Below are 20,374 nucleotides of genomic sequence, written 5' to 3' on the forward strand. Positions count from 1 at the left end.
AAACCTAGTGCAGATGTAAAGAAGCACTAGCCCTTCTGCTTTCAAAGGAATGGGTTGTATCTGTTGTTTGTTCTGCTCAGAGTAGACCCGCTGAAATTAATGAACATGACTTACTTGGAAGCATCTATTCTTGAAACTCCCTGCTTATTGACATCAACCTTGGATGTTCTCTTTTCAGTGCCTGCTTAAAACATTTTGTTCAGATAACAAATCTATGGTAAGGGGACAGGCCACAATAGTAGCTCAAAATAAATGGTGTATAATATGAATAGTTGCAGTCATTGCGGGGGGGGGTACATATATTTCTAAGCACTTGCAGTGGGTCTTGCTGAAGTCTTGCTGAAGAATATAAAATTGAAGAAAAGCTCCTGAAAAATAGTTGTATTAGTTTGTTGCAAGAAAAACAACGATCCGTTGCTTTAAATGTAATGCCATAAGCATTCTAAGCTAAAGCCTATGTCATCTGATGACCTGAGACCAGTACAGCACTCGGCTTCTTGCTAAGAATATTAAGGTTTTAGGAAACAATTTCTGATCACATTGTCGGTTTTTAATCATTCCAGTAAAAATGGAACAGGGCTTGACAATTATCTACATAATTCATTGAGCCACTAAGAAGTTGGGTTTCTATTTCCTCCTCTTCTATTCTGAAATAAAATATTGCCACAGATTATGATCAGACTTCATTGTATCTTTCTTTTGTTGAAGGACCACCAGTTGTTGCGGATTTGTTTCTTGAAGTGATCAGAGCATTCTATTCTTATTGCAAGGATACACTGGGTTCTGATCTTAAACTTAGTTACAGTCAAACAGGAAATGTCCTTACAAGGTATGCTTTGGTTTTTCTTTTTCTTTTTTTGCTCTGACATTAATCAGGTGCCTAAAAACACTACTGGGATTTGATTTATCTCCCCACCCCCCACCCCCGCTAGTTTCCTGCTGACCATGACTATTGTGTCATTGCATTTGAATACCCAAATTAGCATTTCCTTGAGAGTAAATTTCATTGAAATTGAGCATTGAACTAGAATAGTTAGACAGTTAATATGTCAATCATTTTTTTTATATATAAGTAGTGGTGAGTGAGCACCCCTGCACTCAGTTTAGAATGGGCACACTGCAAGCAAGTTGTAATTAAGGGTTTGGTTTTATTTGAGTCTGCATCAGTCTTGGCCTTATTCTGAGCTGAGACCTCTCAATTCTCCTGATGATGACATAGGGGGAGATGGCTGCAGGGCCCCTTGTTGGATTATCAGCTGCAAAAGTCAATTGGAAATGTAAGCCTATTGATGCTAGTAGTCCAGTAGGGCTTTTGGTATTATGGGAACTACAGTACATAACCTGTCTTGTGGCCAGGATGCTGTCAGAAGAATATGCAGCAGAAATCAACAACAGCCAATGAGACATAGTTTCCATTACCCTGCTAGATTTCTTATTTTACAATATATATTTGTTCTTTGACTTCTGTGCTTAATACTTCAGAATACTTACTGCTGAATATTTACTACATTTGCTTGACTCTTGCTGTTTTTAGTGCAATCAAAGAAAACAAGAATGCATCTGAGATAGTTAAAACAGCTAATCTGCTGATCACATCCTTAAGCACGGATTTTCTCTGGGATTATATGACCAGATGTTTCGAAGACTGCTTCAGGTAGCGTGCGCACGCTCTCTCTCTCTATATATATATTATGCTGTTAGAGTTAATCTAAGAGTCTTAACTTCGCTACTTATTCTTGACCTACTGTGTGTTGTATGTATTTCCTATGAAGTTTTATTGTTGTACACCACTGTACAGTGGTACCTCAGTTAACATACGCTTCAGGTTACATACGCTTCAGGTTACAGACTCCGCTAACCCAGAAATAGTGCTTCAGGTTAAGAACTTTGCTTCAGGATGAGGACAGAAATCGGGCTCTGGCGGTGCGGCAGCAGCAGGAGGCCCCATTAGCTAAAGTGCTTCAGGTTAAGAACAGTTTCAGGTTAAGTACGGAACTCCGGAACGAATTAAGTACTTAACCCGAGGTACCACTGTAATAGATTTTGTGAAAAGCATTATAGGAATCTTTCAATAGCCATATATTTAAGTAAGTGAGTGAGTAAGTAAATAAATGGCTGAGAGAATGGTAGAACAAATTTGAATTAAATGAGTTGGTTACTTTACTTTAAAAAATATTTGATATATCCTTATGAACCTGTTGGACGGCTTAGTTGAACATATTGTTTGAATCTTAGTTCTATTTGATTATTTATTTCATATTGTTGATGAATTGCTTCCTATGAAATTTCTTTATTTAACAATAAAAGCATAACTAACCGAAACAATAGCTTTCATAATATGCAGGTTTTTAAAATCTTGTTTTGTTTGTTAACTTTTTATCTTATTAAAGGGAGTCAGGTTAATTCATCCTTGATCCTTAAATGTGTGTATTTTCATGTCTTGTCATACAAGATCCTGGCCATTGATACCATGTATAAAACTTAGGGATAATATGCTGCTGCAGTGTTCACTTTCACATCTCTTCAATGCTTGAGCTTTATTACATTTCAGCCATAAATATTGAAACATTTCTTAGCTGCATTTCTACCAAAAGTAGCAAGCAAGATAAAACATCAATGCAGTTCAATTTCTAAAAAGTTTCTCAAAACCACGCTTTCCCTTTCAATTGCAGAAATAAATCTACACAGACACAACTTATGACAAGGAATGTTGCAACCGTTTCAGAACTCTGCACTCTACTGATATTTCTTCTAGATGTAATACCATTAGTAAGTCAATTTCCATGTGTATCCCTGCAAATAAACTAATTATTAAGAAAATACATTTTTAATTGCCAAATATCTGATGGTGCATGGACACATTTGTCATTTGAAAAGTGTTTTTTGCATACTAGTCTTGTCTTTATGATTTGCTCAACTTTTATTAAAGAGCTGTGGAATGATAGGTTTTGTTCAACGTTTTGTACATTTATGGACAACTTTTGTGCCCTAGAAGAAAACAAAATATTGATAATTTGAGCGGGCAGAATATGCAATAATCTGCAAACTTGTTTTTACAACCTTGTTTAATATTGGATAGCTATATCTGTGCTGTGTTCTTTAGGTTCAAGTAAAGTGACTTCTCTAGGGTCTACAAATTATTTTATTTATTATTTACTTAAATTATTTAATATAACCTGCCATTCTTCAACAAGCCCCAGAATGTTAGCAACATGAGTAAAAGCAGTTGTTTAAAAAATGACATCAAAGTGTACAAGAATCAATCTTTATTTTAAAATGTTAACATAATAAATAAGATTAGAATAAAGGTGTAATTGATTGCATATATATACATAAAACTTAATAAGCAAAAAGAACTGATTTCAAAATTAAATGTACGTCATTTAAGAGATTTGCTTATTTGAAATGTCTTGTTTTTATAGGAACTTTATTCCGAAGTGCAGTCTCTCTATCTGCCACAGATGCTCTGCTGTATAGTGCAATCTCTCCTTGAAAACATGGAAACACTAAGTTTGCCAGAGCTCACTCATGCCTTAAGGACATGCTTCAAAGTACTTAGCAAAGTGCAGATGCCCCCTGCCTACCTAGGTACTGATACAGGAAGCTCAGACACTGTAGGTATTAAGAGATGGGTTTATGTCTATAATACATTTTGTGAATTGATTAATCAGATTGTTAATGTGGTCATTCATTATGCTGTACTGTGGTTCTCATCCTGTAATGGTACGCTTCGCCTCCCCCCTCCCCCGGCCATCCTAAGTATTAAACTGGGTATCAGTACTATGTTTCTTTCAAATAACACAAATATTCAGTTTGACTTGTAATGTCAAGAGTCTGATGCTTATGGTGGTTTTCTGCACTTGGCCTAAAAGGCTGAATATTCAGTCTCATACATGATGAGAGGTGTAGGTGCTTCAGCACAGTATTTTGCTATAATAATATTAATACTGGAATAACTATAAACCGCTACAAATATCCACTTCTCAGGGAAGGTAGTGGAGAGTTTGACTTTTACAGGGAGCAACCTTGCTCCTGCTTCTAGATCTCTTTGTGGCTTTCAGTACCACTGACAGTGATATGCTCCTGGACCAGCTCTGTGGGATGGGGATTGGGGACACTGTGTTACAGTGATTCTGGTCCTATCTACAGGACCAAGTCCAGAAAGTTGTATTAATAGATTGCTTTTTTTGCCCCCTGGTGGTTACACTAAGGGATGCTGCAGGGCACTATTTTATCTCAAATGGTATTTAATATTGATATGAAGCTGCTGGGAACATTCGTGAGGGCAAAATGGCATCAGTACTCTGAAACTCAGCTCTTTTTCTCCGTAACATCTGAATTTGTGTAATACTTAAAGCAGAATATGCCTTTGCATTTAAAAAGCACAAGGATAAAGGTAAAGGTAAAGGGACCCCTGACCATTAGGTCCAGTCGTGGCCGACTCTGGGGTTGCGGCGCTCATCTCGCTTTATTGGCCAAGGGAGCCGGCATACAGCTTCCGGGTCATGTGGCCAGCATGACTAAGCCGCTTCTGGTGAACCAGAGCAGCGCACGGAAACGCCGTTTACCTTCCCGCCGGAGCGGTACTTATTTATCTACTTGTACTTTGATGTGCTTTCAAACTGCTAGGTTGGCAGGAGCAGGGACCGAGCAATGGGAGCTCACCCCGTCACGGGGATTCGAACTGCCAACCTTCTGATCAGCAAGTCCTAGGCTCTGTGGTTTAACCCACAGCGCCACCTGCATCCCTGCACAAGGATAGTTCCAGACAAATTTAAATCCTCACTGTTCTCTATCAGATTTGTGTCTTTGTTTCATGTAAGGTAGTGTTCCACCCCACATCTGTTCATTTACTTATAAAAATATTTATATGCCTATAAAGAAAATAGCAAAGTAGTTCACAACTGTACATAAAGCCATACAATAAAAAACATATAAAAGGTTTACATCAGAAATTGGATAGCTGTTGTGGAAATATTTATTTCTTGTTTGCTTGCAGAAGCCTGATGGAATAGAAAAAGTTTTTACCAGGCATTTGAAACATGCAGTTAAAACATGCAAGAATGTTTTAATGTTATTCATGTACGGTTTTTGTATAGAGTAAGCCTCAACGTTCACATTTGGGTTATTTCAGAGCCCCATGAGGGAAGAAAACCAGGAACTGACTACAGAATCCAAAGTGCTCCAGAATGAAGATGACGCTCTTTTCCCTCCACTCAAGTCTGAAGACAGTGGTATAGGCCTTAGCACTTCATCCCCAGAGTTCGCTCAGCACTTGAGAATACCTAGGGTAACTCCTGAGAAAGATGATGTCTGGAAAAAGGGTGGAAGCATGCAGAAGACCTTGCAGTGCATCCAGGAGCTGGTGGCAAAATTTGCCAGCAAATACGTATTTGTCGTTCATCTACAAGATCCCAGTAATGGCAGTGTTCTGTCAGTGCATGCAAGACAAGGGGAGAAAAAAGGAAACCATTATCAAGCTGCTGGAAATATTTCCAAGAAAAGGAGCTCCTGGGACTCCAAGCAAATAACTGTGCCTCAGTTTAAGCAGATGCTAACAGACCTATTCACTGTCCGAGGGTCATCTTTTAAACAGAAAGATCTGGATCCTCCATCTCCTTCAGAAGAGCTTGGTGGTGAAAGGGGGGGAAAGGAAGAAGAATGGGACATTGACCAAGTTATGCTTGACCTGGGAGATATGAGAGAAGACTGTAGAGAGGCCTTTGCAGCTATGTGCTACCTCTTATTGGATTGTACTACATTTCCTGTTTATCTTTCTGAGGAGGAAACTGAGGAGCTCCATTTGTCTCTCTTTCAAGTGCCTGGTAAGAGGAACATTATAATTTGCAGAAGAGTACATAATAAGGCAGTGTTGTGTATTCAATAATCTTCCATTAGAATTGTGCAAATATGGTAATGTGATAGCGCTCTAAATTTGTAAGTGTAGGGCAAGGACCAGTTAAGGCCTAGGACTTGTGGCTTTCAGAGTGCTGGCAAAGGGAAAATAAAGCCCTGGGTGAAGAAAGGATAGCCAGGTATGTGTTGAGCAGATTGAAGCTTAAAGGATCAAATAGACACAATCTGAGATTTGCCAGTATTTCATTAAAGTGGTGTTTTCTGAAAGAGTTTGTGCTCTTTGACTGCATTCCAATGCATATTTACCTAGGAGTAAGTCCCACTGAGCATAGTTGGACTTGTTGCTAGGTAAATGTGCATTCATACCTTGGTTGCTTTCTTCTGCTTGGGGTCTGGATGAGATCTCTGTCTAATTTGCATTTCCTATGCACCATTGGCCAATGACTTTCAGACAAAAAATGGGTTGATACAGTGGTATCTCGGGTTACATACGCTTCAGGTTACAGACTCTGCTAACCCAGAAATAGTGCTTCAGGTTAAGAACTTTGCTTCAAGATGAGAACAGAAATCGTGCTCCGATGGCGCGGCAGCAGCAGGAGGCCCCATTAGCTAAAGTGGTGCTTCAGGTTAAGAACAGTTTCAGGTTCAGAACGGACCTCTGGAACGAATTAAGTACTTAACCCGAGGTACCACTGTACTTCCATCATCTTGTTTAGTAATGTGTCTAGCAATGTACAGTAGTGCCCCGCAAGACGAATGCCTCGCAAGACGGAAAACCCGCTAGATGAAAGGGTTTTCCGTTTTGGAGGTGCTTCGCAAAATGAATTTGCTATGGGCTTGCTTCGCAAGACGAAAATGTCTTGCGAGTTCCTGCGATTTTTTTCGCTCCCCACCCCCTTTTTCTAAGGCACTAAGCTGCTAATAGCCTTTTAGCAGCTAATCCGCTAATCCCTTAAGCCTTTAATAGCCACTAATAGCCGCTAAACCGCTAATAGTGCTAATCCGCTAATGGGTTTGCTTCGCAAGACGAAAAAACCGCTAGACGAAGAGACTCGCGGAACGGATTCTTTTCGTCTTGCGAGGCACCACTGTAATGTACTTACCTAGTAATGGTCTTTAGAACGTGAGTACCGCCAGGGCTCTTAAGAAAGAAGACAGAGGTATCGGTATATTTGGAGAAAGTACAAAAATACTTTTTAAAAAAACTTTAATAGGATAAAAAGCAACCCCAAAGCAGCCCAAAGAGGACTAAACATGTTGAATAACTAAAGAATGTTGACTGGTGGTTAGAAAGGAAAGTGGTGGTTGTGGGGGGGAAAGGAATGGCTGGGCTGGCTAGAATCCTAAGCAGGATCACTTCTATATTAGAGAAGGGCAGAGCATCCCCAGCATTTCTGGGTAGTTCTGGGAATGTCCCCTAGAGAGCTGCTGTCAGACAGTATAGACAACACTGATCTAAATGCAGCTTCCTATGTACCTATGCACTCAGAGGTGAAGGATGCATTGTAACATTTTGTGGCACTTGCATATGTTAAATGTTGATCAAGGGGACAAACTGTTCCAAACAACGAGAGTGCTAAAACTGGAGCTGAAACTATTTATCTGCTCTCCTCAGGTGGCTGTGAATCCAGTTTTCCCCTGTGGCTCAAATCCCTGATGACAATATGTTGCTGTGTCAATGACTGCCACATTCAGAATGTGTCCATCTCTGTACTGCTAGAAGTAATTAACCAATCCCAGTCATTGGCACTGGTTATTGAAGACCGAGTAAAGCGGTATAAAGTTCCTGGGCAGAACCCCTTCTTTGGAAGGCTGCAGATGGTCACAGTCCCTCCTATTGCACATGGGGTTCTCAAACTTATTTCGGAAAAAACTGATTTCTACCAGGTAATGTACTAAAATGCACACAAGGCTGTATTATAAACTTTTCATCGTGCATTGGGCATTGTTGTTTCCATGGAAATGGAATGCTTGTAATGTGCAAGTGGTTTAATGTTGTTTACTTGTTTCTAGCTAGCACTTGCGCCTCTTAAACAAAATGACAACTGCGACTCTGGAAGAGCAGCCGTAATGGTGTTATGGGGTGGGGAAGGGAAGGGAAGGGAAAGGAGCCAGTGTGGTGTAGTGGTTAAGAGCGGTAGTCTTGCAATCTGGGGAACTGGGTTCATGTCTCCGCTCCTCCACATGCAGCTGCTGGGTGACCTTGGGCCAGTCACACTTCTCTGAAGTCTCTCAGCCCCACTCACCTCACAGAGTGTTTGTTGTGGGGGAGGAAGGGAAAGGAGAATGTTAGCCGCTTTGAGACTCCTTCGGGTAGTGATAAAGCGGGATATCAAATCCAGTCCAAGGGAAAAGACATCAGCTTGCAGAAATAGCATAGGATGATATTCACTAGAGGTACAAAAACCAAACTCTGTCCAGGATGAAGGTAGCTCAGCATTCCATTCTCCAGTGCTGATGGCCAAACCATTGCAACCGGCCAAGAAAGTAAATAGACACATCCTGCTGAAGTACAAATCATTGCCCATTTCCTTGCCGTGTTAACTTTGAAAAGCACTTACAAATAATCCTTAGTAACAATTCTGTATTAAACTTTGCTTCACAGTCGCATAGAACTATTAAAATACAAAACAAGAATTATATTAATGCACACGCATATCCTGTGGGGGCTTTGCTTTAGCAGAAAATGATTCTGCTTGTGCAAGTTGGGGCACCCAAATTCTGTAATTCTTCCTTGCCTGCTGCAGTGGGGCAGGGAGTTTATGTGCGATGAGGGTGCGCTGACTTGCTTTCCGCTACAACAAAGTGAACTTGGAAAGAATGAAATTGTAACATTTTAAAGAAATTATTATATCTTAACTGCCCTTTAAAACAAATGTGCTTTCCAGTGGTATTCATCACCTAGATTATTCTGCTGTATAGAGGTGTGGGGTGGCGCTGTGTATGTTAAGGGTATTAATACCTAGTACTGTGAAATCCGTTTTTGCCCTATAAAATGGCTTAGTTTGACTTGAGGTGTACTGTTTTCTGTGTTCACATTATCTTTTGATTGCCTTAATAAACATGGTGCTGTATGATGGCGTGTGGTATAGAAAACCATGAACTATTTTCAGTAACACAGATTCCTTTAAACCTGCCTGAAAGTGTGGTTTTTTATTTTTTTTAATTTCACTACAGAGAGTTGCTCAAGTGCTTTGGAATCAGCTAAACAAAGAGACGAGAGAGCATCACAACACTTGTGTAGAGTTGTTCTACCGTCTTCACTGCCTAGCTCCATCTGCTAATATCTGTGAAGACATCATCTGCCATGCATTGCTGGATCATGATAAAGTAAGGTTTATTAAAGGTTGTATAGCCTAACACAGCGCCCTAGTTTTGTGGGGCAGGGGTGGCACATCACAATCACTCCTAGAACAGATTTGGGGGAAGCATGTGTATAGCAGGGAGAAAGTTCCTTTGCCCGAATAGAAAACCTTGCTTGATAGGGTGCACTGGTTAGCTACCACCCTATGTTTTTGGAATATCAGTGAAATATATTTTATGTTAAACTGGAGTTGTTTTGAAATCTGCGATTAACATTCCTTTCTGCTAAGACTTTTAAAGGGCTCCATTAGACCCCAGATTGATACTGTTTAAAAATAAATAAAAAGGTGTGCGAAGATTAAGGAAAATCAGTTGTGTGTGGTAGAACATATGCCTTGCATGTTGAAGGTCACAGGCTCAATCCATGGCATGTCCAGCCTGAAAAACAAAATGTGTCTTGAGTAATGGAGCATTGACAAACCAATTGGAAACTCCTGAAGAGTTGCTTCCAACCAGAGTAGGCAGTCCTAAACTGAATCAGCCATTGGCTTCATGCAGTTTCAGACAGTTCTTTGGCTGCTGCCCTGTTAGATGTGGCTCTTCTGCCCAGTAGACAGATGCTGTCTCAGCTCCACTCTTGGACTAGTCTCCTATCCCTCTTGAGTAAATATTGGTCAAAATCTTCCTTCTTACACTGCATAGGCTAACCTAGGTTGGCAAGCACTTTGGGTAGCTCATTAGGGCAAGGACTGAGAAGCCTTTCCTCAAACCACAGTTTATATTTTATCCTTTCTTCTGGGTTTTGAGTAGTAGATGTAATTAACTGGATAATGAAGAGCAGATTTAATTAAGCAGCCTACTTGCTAACAACACACTGATTTTCTTCATTTTTGGAAGCATAAGTAACCACATGTTCACTATAATCGTTCCATCAAGGCTTCATATTTCTCAAACTAAAAGGAAATAGAGCTAAGGTTTTAGAAGAATATAATGATTCATTTCATTCTGACTACTGCCATTTTCAAAGAGATCTCAAACATTCTTTCTTGTATTGAGGGGCAAGTGCACATTCATCAGTGTATTCTTGTCTTTCCATAATTATCACTAATTTATGTAGGCTGCAAGGCTGCAATTTTAAATCTAAGTAGTTGAATATATCAAACTAGCTCATAAACATTCTTTTTGTTCTGATTTTACTTTGGGTTTCTTTCCTCCTAAGGGGACAAGGCTGGAGGCACTGTTCCGGTTCTCTGTCATGTGGCATTTGACCAGAGAAATCCAAGGCAGCAGAGGCACTTCCCACAATCGCTCTTTTGATAGGTATTGCTATTACTTTTATGTCTATTTTGATGGTGTAGGTTTAAATTAAATTTACTTTTGGTCCTTGAACTGAAAAGACTACAGTTTCATATGTACCCAAAATATACCTAAGCCAAAAATATTGTTGTTGTTTTTTCGATGGGCATCTTTAACATTGTGCTTAGCTTGTTTTCCTATAGCACTGTACAGAAACCTCCCACATTTGCACACTTAAGTTTGCTTTCAACCCATTATTGCAGGCCAGCCATAGCTTCTTCCCTATCTGATGTGAACATCCATACGTGTGGGTGGGTGGGTGTACACGCACATACACATACAAACAACATTCACCTGTTTCTCCAATTCAAAGATTCTTATGTTCACAACACCACCATAAAGGTTTCATTTTCTACTGCTGGTCCTTAACAAACAAATTGAAGGAGGCAGAGAATGTTACTATTGCTGGAAAAGCTATTTTAAAAATGTGTGTCCCTTTTTGTAAACTAGTCTTCCAGCTCAACATTTTAACATAATTCTAGCCTTGTCACCTTGAACAAATATTACTGTAATTTCTCCATCCAGGTCTCTGTTCGTTGTGTTGGACAGTCTTAATAATTCGGATGGAGCTATTGGTGCTGCCGCACAGGGTTGGTTGATACGAGCGCTGTCACTTAATGATGTTGCACGAATTCTGGAACCCATCCTTCTGCTTCTGCTTCATCCCAGGACACAGCGTACCTCTATTCACTGTGTCAAGCAGAAAAATTCAGCAGGTAAGATTTCACTTAAGAAGATTCCTTCTCCTTCAGGTGAAAGGTCCACCTAGTCCAGCATTTGGTCTCCCAACAGATGCACCTGGAGAGCCTTCAAACCATACATGAAAACACCCCCCCCCACACACACACACACGGCAATGCTATATTTAATCCTGGAGGTTTCTTTAGCCATTAAGGCTAGCAGGAAGTGATAAGACTTGGCTTTCCATGAATGCTTCCAATTCCCTTTTCAATGTGGTAGCTATCACTACATTTTTTTGGCCATGAATTCCATAAATTACATGTTGTGGGCAGTATATTTCTTTTGTATATCCTAAAACCATTCCTAGTCCTTTTCATGGGCTGATCCAGCCTGTAGTAGTATGGGAGAAGGAAGGGGGAAAATATTTGTCAGGCATGTCACCTTTTTGTCTAAACAGAAACCCCAAGCATAGAAAATGTTGGCCTCTACAGGGTTGAAGTCTAAATTTGCTTTCTGTGTAGTACACCTTGACTTAGTTGCGCCTTGGCTTTTACCTGTAACAGGTGGGGTGTGTGTGTGTGTGTGTTATCCTCCCTTCATATCAACACACAGAACTCAGTATCTAGGGGCGAGTCTCAGACATTTAATTCTATTTTTTTTTTACTAATAAAAATTTGGCATTTCAAAAGAAGAAATAAACGATATTAGTCAGTAACATAGTAGACAAGCATATGAAGGTCATACATAAACAAGATAGTGCAGAATCCAAGGCATTGATAAAAAGGGTTGAGGTTAAATTTTTAGTCACCTGGATGAAAGCAGTGATCCTCTCAGAAGGAAAGCACAAAGGAATAGCCCAGCAATGGCAATATTTATATCCAAATTTCCTGTGAAGACTTAAGGTTTATTATACATTAATATAATTAATTGTTATCTGACCCAATTACTAGAGAGAAATAAACTATTTTAAAAGAGAGGCTATAAATCCCCAAGTATATCTGGCTACATTAAAGAAATGCAATAAATCCCAGCATTTAAATCCCAGCATTAGTATGTCTGATCATAGTCTAAACAATGTTATAACTTTTGCACATAGCAAAATACTTGGTGTGTGTCTGAGCATACTAAGAGTTGTCATTTAGAGAGTTTATTTCAGCTTTGCTGTCTTTGTGAAAACAATATTTCCTGGCTAATTGGTTGCAATTAGTAATTTGTAGCTTTTATGCTGGTGTTGTCCAGCTTAGTTATTGTTCTAGGGAACAATTTAAAGGTTTATTGTTTTAAGATAGGGAAGGGCAAACCAGAGGATCAGTATGTGAGCATGGCTTATCTCTCATACCTTGATGTGTATATGAGCATCACAAAGATACAAAAGGATGCCATCATTTCCAGTGTAAGAAGTCCAATTTGTTAAAGATCATAATCTACAAATACTAGCCAATACGTGTTAATTTTTATTTGCTGTATTTATAAATGGCTGCCCAAGAACATTGGACTCTGGGTGGCTGGCAAATAAAATGATAAAATATCATTAAAAAAGGGTTTGGAGCATCAACAATTTCAGGCCAAAAGAAGAATAAAATCAGACACCTAAAACTATACAGCAGATAGACATTGCTTCAGAACATAGGTCCCTTAACAACAGTCTATTGTGAACACATGGCACAGTTGCAAAGAAAGAGGGTCAGCCGTTGCGTTCAGATACTGGGACGAGAAAGCGGCTGCTGTCTGAAGGCTGCACCTTCACTACTGAATGGGTGGTCACTTTTTTAGAAAGGCAATTTTGCTTTCTTTCAGAAGACATGCGTTTCTGGTACAAAAAGAAGAAAGTCCCTTTCCAGAAGTCCTTGGGGCGTTCGGAAAGCAGCTCTGAAGAAAGTTTGCCCCTGAGCCAGTTTACAACTGTGGACAGGGAAGCCATTTGGGCTGAAGTTGAAAAAGACCCAGAAAAATGCCTGCTTAAAAATGAACTGGCTGTAAGTGATCGTTATCGGTGTGCAGAAGCTTCACCAGACGTAGACGAGGAGGATAATAGTGAACACACAGAGTCTGCTGATACCAGCACTGGACCTACGGATAGTGATAACACATCCTCCTTTTCTCCTTCTCTGGACCAGCAGGATATGAGCAATGACGAGAACTACAGTGGCTCGACAGACGACAAAGAAAGCATGAAGCTCGTCGGTTCTTCTAATGTTTATCCTCCTGAAAGTTCCAAATCCAGCACCATGCTCAATCTGGTACGCGCAGATTCTGAGAAAACTCAAGCATCGGAGTCTCTCTCAAGCGATGACGAGGTGGATTTGGAGCTTCAAGCCCTTACCACCGCTAGGTTGCTAAAACAGCAGAAGGAAAAACAGGAAATGGCCGAGGCTCTGTTTAAGCACATTCTTTTGTACCTGCAGCCATACGATTCCAAAAGGGTCCTATATGCTTTTTCTGTACTTGAGGCAGTACTCAAAACAAACCCTAGGGAGTTTATTGAAGCTGTAGCCAGCACTAGCATGGATACTAGCTCCACAGCTCATCTGAATCTCATCTACAATCTTCTAGCCCGCCACCAGGAAGCTCTGGTGGGACAGAGCTTCTACGGAAAGCTTCAGACTCAGTCACCAACCGTGTGTCCCCATTCACTGTTAATAGAGTTGCTGACATACCTGTGTCTGAGTTTCCTGCGCTCTTACTACCCTTGTTACTTAAAAGTGACTCACAAAGATGTGCTTGGCAATAGGGATGTCCAGGTCAAAAGTGTCGAAGTCTTGATAAGAATGATGACGCAGCTGGCTACAATGGCCAAATCATCAGAGAGCAGGAACGCAGAATTTATACGCAACTTGCTTGGCAGGTGCAAAGTTCAAGAATTTGTCCTCCTTTCTCTATCCGCTTCTATGTATGTAAGTCAGAAGTGCTATGGACATACAATGGCCAGTAAGACTAATGGGTTAAGTGAAGAGTGCATCCTCGAGGAAAGCCTAATCAACTTTGGTCCTGATCAGATTTGGAGCGAGCACCCGTTGCAGATTGAGCTGCTTAAACTTCTGCAAGTTTTGATAGTCTTGGAGCATCACCTTGGACAGACTCAGGAGGAGGTGGAAAATCAACCAGGCCTATCTAAGGAATGGCAAAAGTCACTTAACTTCCAGGAGGCCATTAGTGCAATGCAGTATGTGCATCCACACCCTATAACCTCGCAGGGATTATTTGTGTCTGCCGTAGTCCGAGGCTTGCAGCCCGAGTATGGCTATGGCATGCATCCAGCTTGGGTGGGTTTGGTTGCATATTCCTTGCCATTCTTTGGGAGATCTTTAGGTTGGACAGTGGCACCGTTTATTGTACAGATATGCAAGAACCTGGACGAACTTGTCAAACAGTATGAATATGAAACTCTGAAAGTGTCACCAAAGTCATCTGTAAGGTAAGAGAATGTTGTTCATAAAATCTGGCTTTTTCATGTTTAGCTAATTTAGCTGTTGGTCACTATGGCTCATTTTCTATTTGTAAGTTTCCTTAAATTATTTGTTTGGTTTCTTGGGGAGGGGAAGGATGTAGGAACATAAGAAACTACATTTATATCAGGTCCGACGCTTGACTTTCTAGCCCAGTAATATCTACTCTGGCTCGCAGCAGCTCTTAGGTCTCTGGAAAGAGGTGGTTCCCAGCCTCAACTATCTGACCCTTTTAATTGGAGGTGTCTGGGGTTGAAATGGGCAGCTGATCTTCTGCATGTAACATACGTAATTTCACTGAGCTATGCAGGCAAGACTTGTTTCAGCTTCTCAGTTCCACCAGTAGGGGAAATGTCCCACTCAATTCTTGTGGTGTCTCAATCAGAACAGGCTTTTCCCTGCCACATTTTCATCATCTTGCAAAGTTTGTCTGGTATTCCCCCCGCCCCAAAACCACTGTTGTTGTCCCCTCCCATCCAGGACAGATAATCTACACACAGCTCTCTCTTTGCTTTTATGAGTTAGCCAGTGGGCAAACTCTCCCTAGATAGCAAAGCATCAGCAGATAACTAGCTGGGTGGATTAAAAGCATAGCGTGCAAAGGAAAGGTTCTAGCTTAATGGAAGTGAATGCGGGCTATCCCCTAATTTCCTTACAAGACTGAGACAACCAACTGAATTGTTAACTTTCTCCCCAAAGCATGAATTCTAAAAGGGAAAACATCACACCAGATTATCCTCTTACCCTTTTGGAAGGACTAACCACTATTGGCCATTTTTGTCTTTTGGATCATCCACATCAAACCAAAAAGGTAATGATGTTGTTGTTTTTCTTGCTTTCTTTTGCTGTCTAATATATACTTTTGACAGGTGATGTTTCCAGTTATTAAAGAATATGCATTCAAACTATGTTGAACTTTAAGGGTGTTACTGGATTGAAACCATGACAGCCTCATATTAGGAAAAGATGGAATAGTGAAATCAAGATAAGCCACAGTTAGAAATTTCCTTATGTGACTGTGAAAATGTTCTTCTGTATCAATTTCATGATTTCAAAGATAACTACTTTGAGTTTGTGATTTAAAATGCAGCCGGGGGAACAGCAGGTATTTTAGTTTAAAGTATGTTTATATAGTCTATGCCTCAATATACTATGAGATGTGAAATGTGGCCAGACATTTTTTTAAAAAAATTGAAATCCCAGATAGGATTTTCTTTAAAATATCAAGTGAATCTGCACCCGATTTATTAGAGGTGATATTGAAAATCTATCCTGCCAACACATTTCATTTTCCACTTTATTTTTAAATCTGATTGCAAAGCCAAGATAGCTATCCATTATCAAGTAATACTGCTGAAACAAATTCTGATTTGGAACCCTTTTTTTGCAAATTATAGGAAGTGGTGGTATGTAGTGCAATTGTTTGTAGCCCTATATATGCATAAACAAGGCTAAGCAAAAAATTTGGAATGAATTTTACAATATGGTAAAACAGGGTCTGATTTATAATGTCATTATTGCAAAGAACACCCTTGCTTATTTTTTATATATTATATTGTTTAGGATTTTGAATGTGTTGTTTCTTTCCTGCATATCTATAGTGTGGGTGATCTCCAGTGTTGGTCATATTTGGATTTAATGTGTTATTTATTTATTTTTGTATTCCCAGTCACCGTGGAATGTTGACCCTATAAACCTAAGAAATGCCAGGAATGCCATTTTGGAAGAGTTTCCTCGTATCATTAACACCATGTCTCTCCTTTGGGGTGTCATAAAAAAGGAAGATTCTCAAAAAAGACCAGCTGACTTCCTTGGAACAAAAGGCTCTTCTTCGGTTTACTTTAAGGCAACCAAAGTAAGCTTTATTAAGCCTGGGTGATCTGTGGGCAGGTGCCCCACAGCTGGGAAAACCTTGTCCACATTTTTCTGATAGGAAATTGCTTAGGTTAATAGACATTTTTGGAAGTGATTGGCAATGCTTCTGCAGCAAGCCATAGAGATAAAGTTCAGGTGCCTACACCACTGAAGATCTGCAGATATAGTCAACCACTTTAAATACATCTCTGTTTGGCAGAGAGTCACACCAAATACAGAGGAGGCTTTTATCCTTAATCTGCATTGCTGGTGTCAACTCAGGATGTGGCACTGTGTAGGATCTGTCATCACAGGGTCTCTGCCTTGTAGGGCCCTGCTGGCCCAGTGACAGTGCAGGCTATTGAAAGGCAGCCACCAGCAATGCCTGGTGTAAGGCCCCCAAATGAGGTGGGGGGAGAGGGTGGACTAGCCATGGATCCACTGGACAGTAACCAGAGACAGGCCTAATGTAAGCCTCAAACTAGTACCCCACCCACCCACCCACACATCCCATCCGCTCTGGCCAATGCGAATGCCAGAGTTTCGGATTTGTACATAAGAAAAGGCTTGCTGGATCACACCAAAAGCCCATCAAGTTCAGCATCTTGTTCTTGCAGTCACCAGCCAAGTGCCTATGGAAAGCCAGTAAGCAGCATCCAAATGCAACAGCATTCTTACTTGTGCTTCCCAGCAACTGGTAGTCACTGATAGCCTTTTTGATAGTGATAGCTCTCCCACTGTGCTTATCCCCACACCTCCCTTGCTGGGAGTTAGGATTCCTCCCTAAGTAAACAAGCCTTCAGGAAATCGCCTTGGTATAAAGCACATTTTGCATGCACGCAACACAGTTATTGACTGTGTTTTCTCAACAGCGGCTGTAATGTTCATTTTCAGAAGCAACTTCCAGGTGCCACATGGAAAAACTGCTGCATGATAAATTCTTGCTTATAATGAGAAATACATGCACAATGGGAATTTAGAGTCTTTTTTCCCCTAGGATGAGAACAAAAAGTGTGATTTAAAAATAGTGAGCTGCTTATGACATTGTATCAGGGCACCTGTCTGTAGGGAAACAAATTCCATCCAAACCCATTCTAGAAGAAGTGTTTGTTTTCTTTTTTATAGACGTTGAAGAATAAAATCCTTGACTTCTTGAATCCCCTCACTGGGCAGCTTGGGGTGCAACTTATAGCTGCAGTAGCAGCAGTGTGGAGCAGCAAAAAATCTCACAGGCATCAGAACAAAACAAAGGTAAAGGAGGAGAAGAAATCACAAATGTGGTGTGATGAATAGTTCATTCCCCTGCCCAATGATAAGGGAAAACTTCAAAACATATAGAGGGTACCAGGTTGGCAAAGACTACTTCAAAGCATTTGCCGGACCCCCCCCCCCCCCCGCACGCAGTATGCCTGGTTTCTTGTTTCTCCTGTGTCTGAACACCACAGTTTCAGCTCCTGTGCATGCTTGTAGAATAGAACCAGATATTTCTGAAAAGGCATGTTACAAATCAATATACAAGGGGTGGTCCTTTATGTATGTTTTTGTTTCAGATTCCTCCCGCAGCTAGTGCATCTCAGCTTATACTTGTTGATCTAGTTTGTGCCCTAAATACTCTGAAGACAGACACTATATTGCAGCTTGTAAAAGAAGTTGTAAAGAAACCATCCCAAATCAAAGGTGAAGAGGTAGGTGTCGTTTTTACTCTGTCTATAATCTCTGTTACTCACAAGTTAGGAAGTTTCAGCCTACTATATCAAGGTTAAAAAATGGATTATTCATGGTTGTTGTCCCCACACTCCATGGAAAGAAAAGGCTGTAGTTCTGAGAGATATCTTAACCTGATAAATTCCTTAAATTGATTGGTTCTTTAATGAAGCAGTTAGTGGGAGGATAAAATGAGCTGAAAGGTGGGAATAGACCAGGAGCTCTTGGTTTTTGCCTCATCACTATTTAAAGGATTGTGAGCAACATACAGAATTGATTAGCGTTCAGATTTAGTCAGTCACATAGTAACTTGAGGGTTATCCAAGACAGTAAACAAGAGGGTATATATCTGGGATAGCATGGCTAATTTGGGATCTCTATTCAAACCCAAGTGTCTTTCAAGGAACTGCAGGTGTCCCTGGTTTTTGTAAACAACTTGTAGGAAATTTGAAATTACAGTTTTATTTCTACAAAACCACTACTTAAACAAGTTTACTTAGAAGCAAGTCATCACAGAAATAATTTGTAGATTATTTTGCCTGTAATATGTTTCAGTTTGCGTTATTGTGTTTTCTTTGAAATTGGGTAATAGGGTTTTTTATTGATTTCCAGAAATCTTCTCTAGTGGATATCCCAGTGCTCCAGTTCTGCTATGCTTTCATACAAAGGTAAATGAGCTTCTAGGCTGTTATACATTTCTACTTCTTTTTGAATCCAGTAACTACAAGCATTAGGTGGGAAGCGGGTGGCGCTGTGGTCTAAACCACTGAGCCTTGGGCTTGCCGATCAGAAAGTCGGCGGTTCAAATCTCCATGACGGGGTGAGCTCCTGTTGCTTGGTCCCATCTCCTGCCAACCTAGCAGTTTGAAAGCACGTCAAAGTGCAAGTAGATAAATAGGTACCACTCAGGTGGGAAGGTAAACAGTGTTTCCGTGCGCTGCTCTGGTTCGCCAGAAGCGGCTTAGTCATGCTTAGTCATGCTGGCTACATGTACACCGGCTCCCTCAGCCAGTAAAGCGAAGCTGTACACCAGAGTCATCCGCAACTGGACCTAATGGTCAGGGGTCCCTTTACCTTTAACTACAAACATTAATGCATTTGCTTTCTATTCTTTCCTTTTTTTTTAATTGCACAGCATGCTTACAGTGATTTTTTTTGGTCCTGATGCTGAGAACTATAGAACTACTTTGTTCAAATAGCATGAGCTCCAAAAGAGTTAATACAAATAGCTCCCAAGTGCCCTATTGCTACAGTAAGATATTGTGAGGCATGGTAGCAACTTAATTCATTTTACCAGAGGTAGCAAATGCGTTGCAAAAACAGTAAGAATGATTAACTATCTAATTAACAAGCTAGTCAAAGTGTGCACCTCTACAAGATTTGCTGTGGTTTTCAGTTGAAGGCTCCTGGTCAAAAGTCATCCAAAAATCCAAAATAGAATGAGAAGGGAGCTCCAAACCTGCAAGGAGAGAAGCTCTTTGGTGAGAGGAGGAAAAACATCATGTAGGTTGAAGGATTGTGAAAAGGACTCAAGATCAGGATAGAAAGATAAGGAGTAGCACATCTTTGTTTTCATCGTAAAGACTGCTTTCATTTCAGATTATTTCCAACACTGAGGTCATTGGTTCTTTCTGTCTTGATTCACCTCTGAAGAATGTACTACTCATTTAAATGGATACTTAATTTATGACGACAGTCTCCAGATTCTGGCTTGTCTATTCTTTTCATCTTCATTGTAACCTGAGCTCCTTCAACTTCATTATCATAACTGGGTCATAAATATTGTTGAGACCAAGAAGAGGAATCTTGATACCATTTGGTACCTGGCTGAGAGAGAGGTTGTAAATCTTTCCCCTTTGTCATCCTAATTGCCGAACCTAACGGTGTCTACCTCTAAACAGGGAAAATACGCTCTTTAAAAGATAAATAGTAATTCTGTAGTGTCCCATATGGTGGGATTTATTAAAACATTTGGAACATTTCAAAACTTAGGCCATCCAGCCCTCTCTCTTAATAAAGTAAAATAAAAGATTAATTTCTCCTGAGGTACAAAGTTCCCAGTTTTGACAGCAAGGCAGTGTCAACCTTCCAACAATAAAACTGTAAAAGAATGACCCCCTGTGCTCAAGAATTTAAGGAACCATAAAAACTCCTTAAACTAATAGAACATAAAA

At 40.3% G+C, this 20,374-nt stretch overlaps 1 protein-coding gene across 2 annotated transcripts in view; it reads left to right on the forward strand.

Annotated features, from left to right (window-relative positions):
* The window catches only part of DOP1B (DOP1 leucine zipper like protein B), a 69,266-nt gene that overhangs the window by 23,442 nt on the left and 25,450 nt on the right, over positions 1-20,374 (forward strand). For both annotated transcript variants that reach the window (XR_014510657.1, XM_083438666.1), the window contains exons 10-24: positions 709-829; positions 1,535-1,654; positions 2,673-2,769; positions 3,423-3,614; positions 5,135-5,825; positions 7,472-7,743; positions 9,034-9,186; positions 10,379-10,479; positions 11,041-11,231; positions 12,994-14,611; positions 15,342-15,453; positions 16,312-16,497; positions 17,622-17,747; positions 18,047-18,181; positions 18,813-18,868. Coding sequence is in view for 1 of the 2 variants with exons in the window: in XM_083438666.1 (XP_083294792.1) it covers positions 709-829; positions 1,535-1,654; positions 2,673-2,769; positions 3,423-3,614; positions 5,135-5,825; positions 7,472-7,743; positions 9,034-9,186; positions 10,379-10,479; positions 11,041-11,231; positions 12,994-14,611; positions 15,342-15,453; positions 16,312-16,497; positions 17,622-17,747; positions 18,047-18,181; positions 18,813-18,868 (4,171 nt within the window). In the remaining variant the exon portion in view is untranslated. The remainder of the gene's footprint in view (positions 1-708; positions 830-1,534; positions 1,655-2,672; positions 2,770-3,422; positions 3,615-5,134; positions 5,826-7,471; positions 7,744-9,033; positions 9,187-10,378; positions 10,480-11,040; positions 11,232-12,993; positions 14,612-15,341; positions 15,454-16,311; positions 16,498-17,621; positions 17,748-18,046; positions 18,182-18,812; positions 18,869-20,374) is intronic.

Source organism: Podarcis tiliguerta (assembly GCF_965153285.1).
Source record: "Podarcis tiliguerta genome assembly, chromosome: 4".
NCBI lineage: Eukaryota > Metazoa > Chordata > Lepidosauria > Squamata > Lacertidae > Podarcis > Podarcis tiliguerta.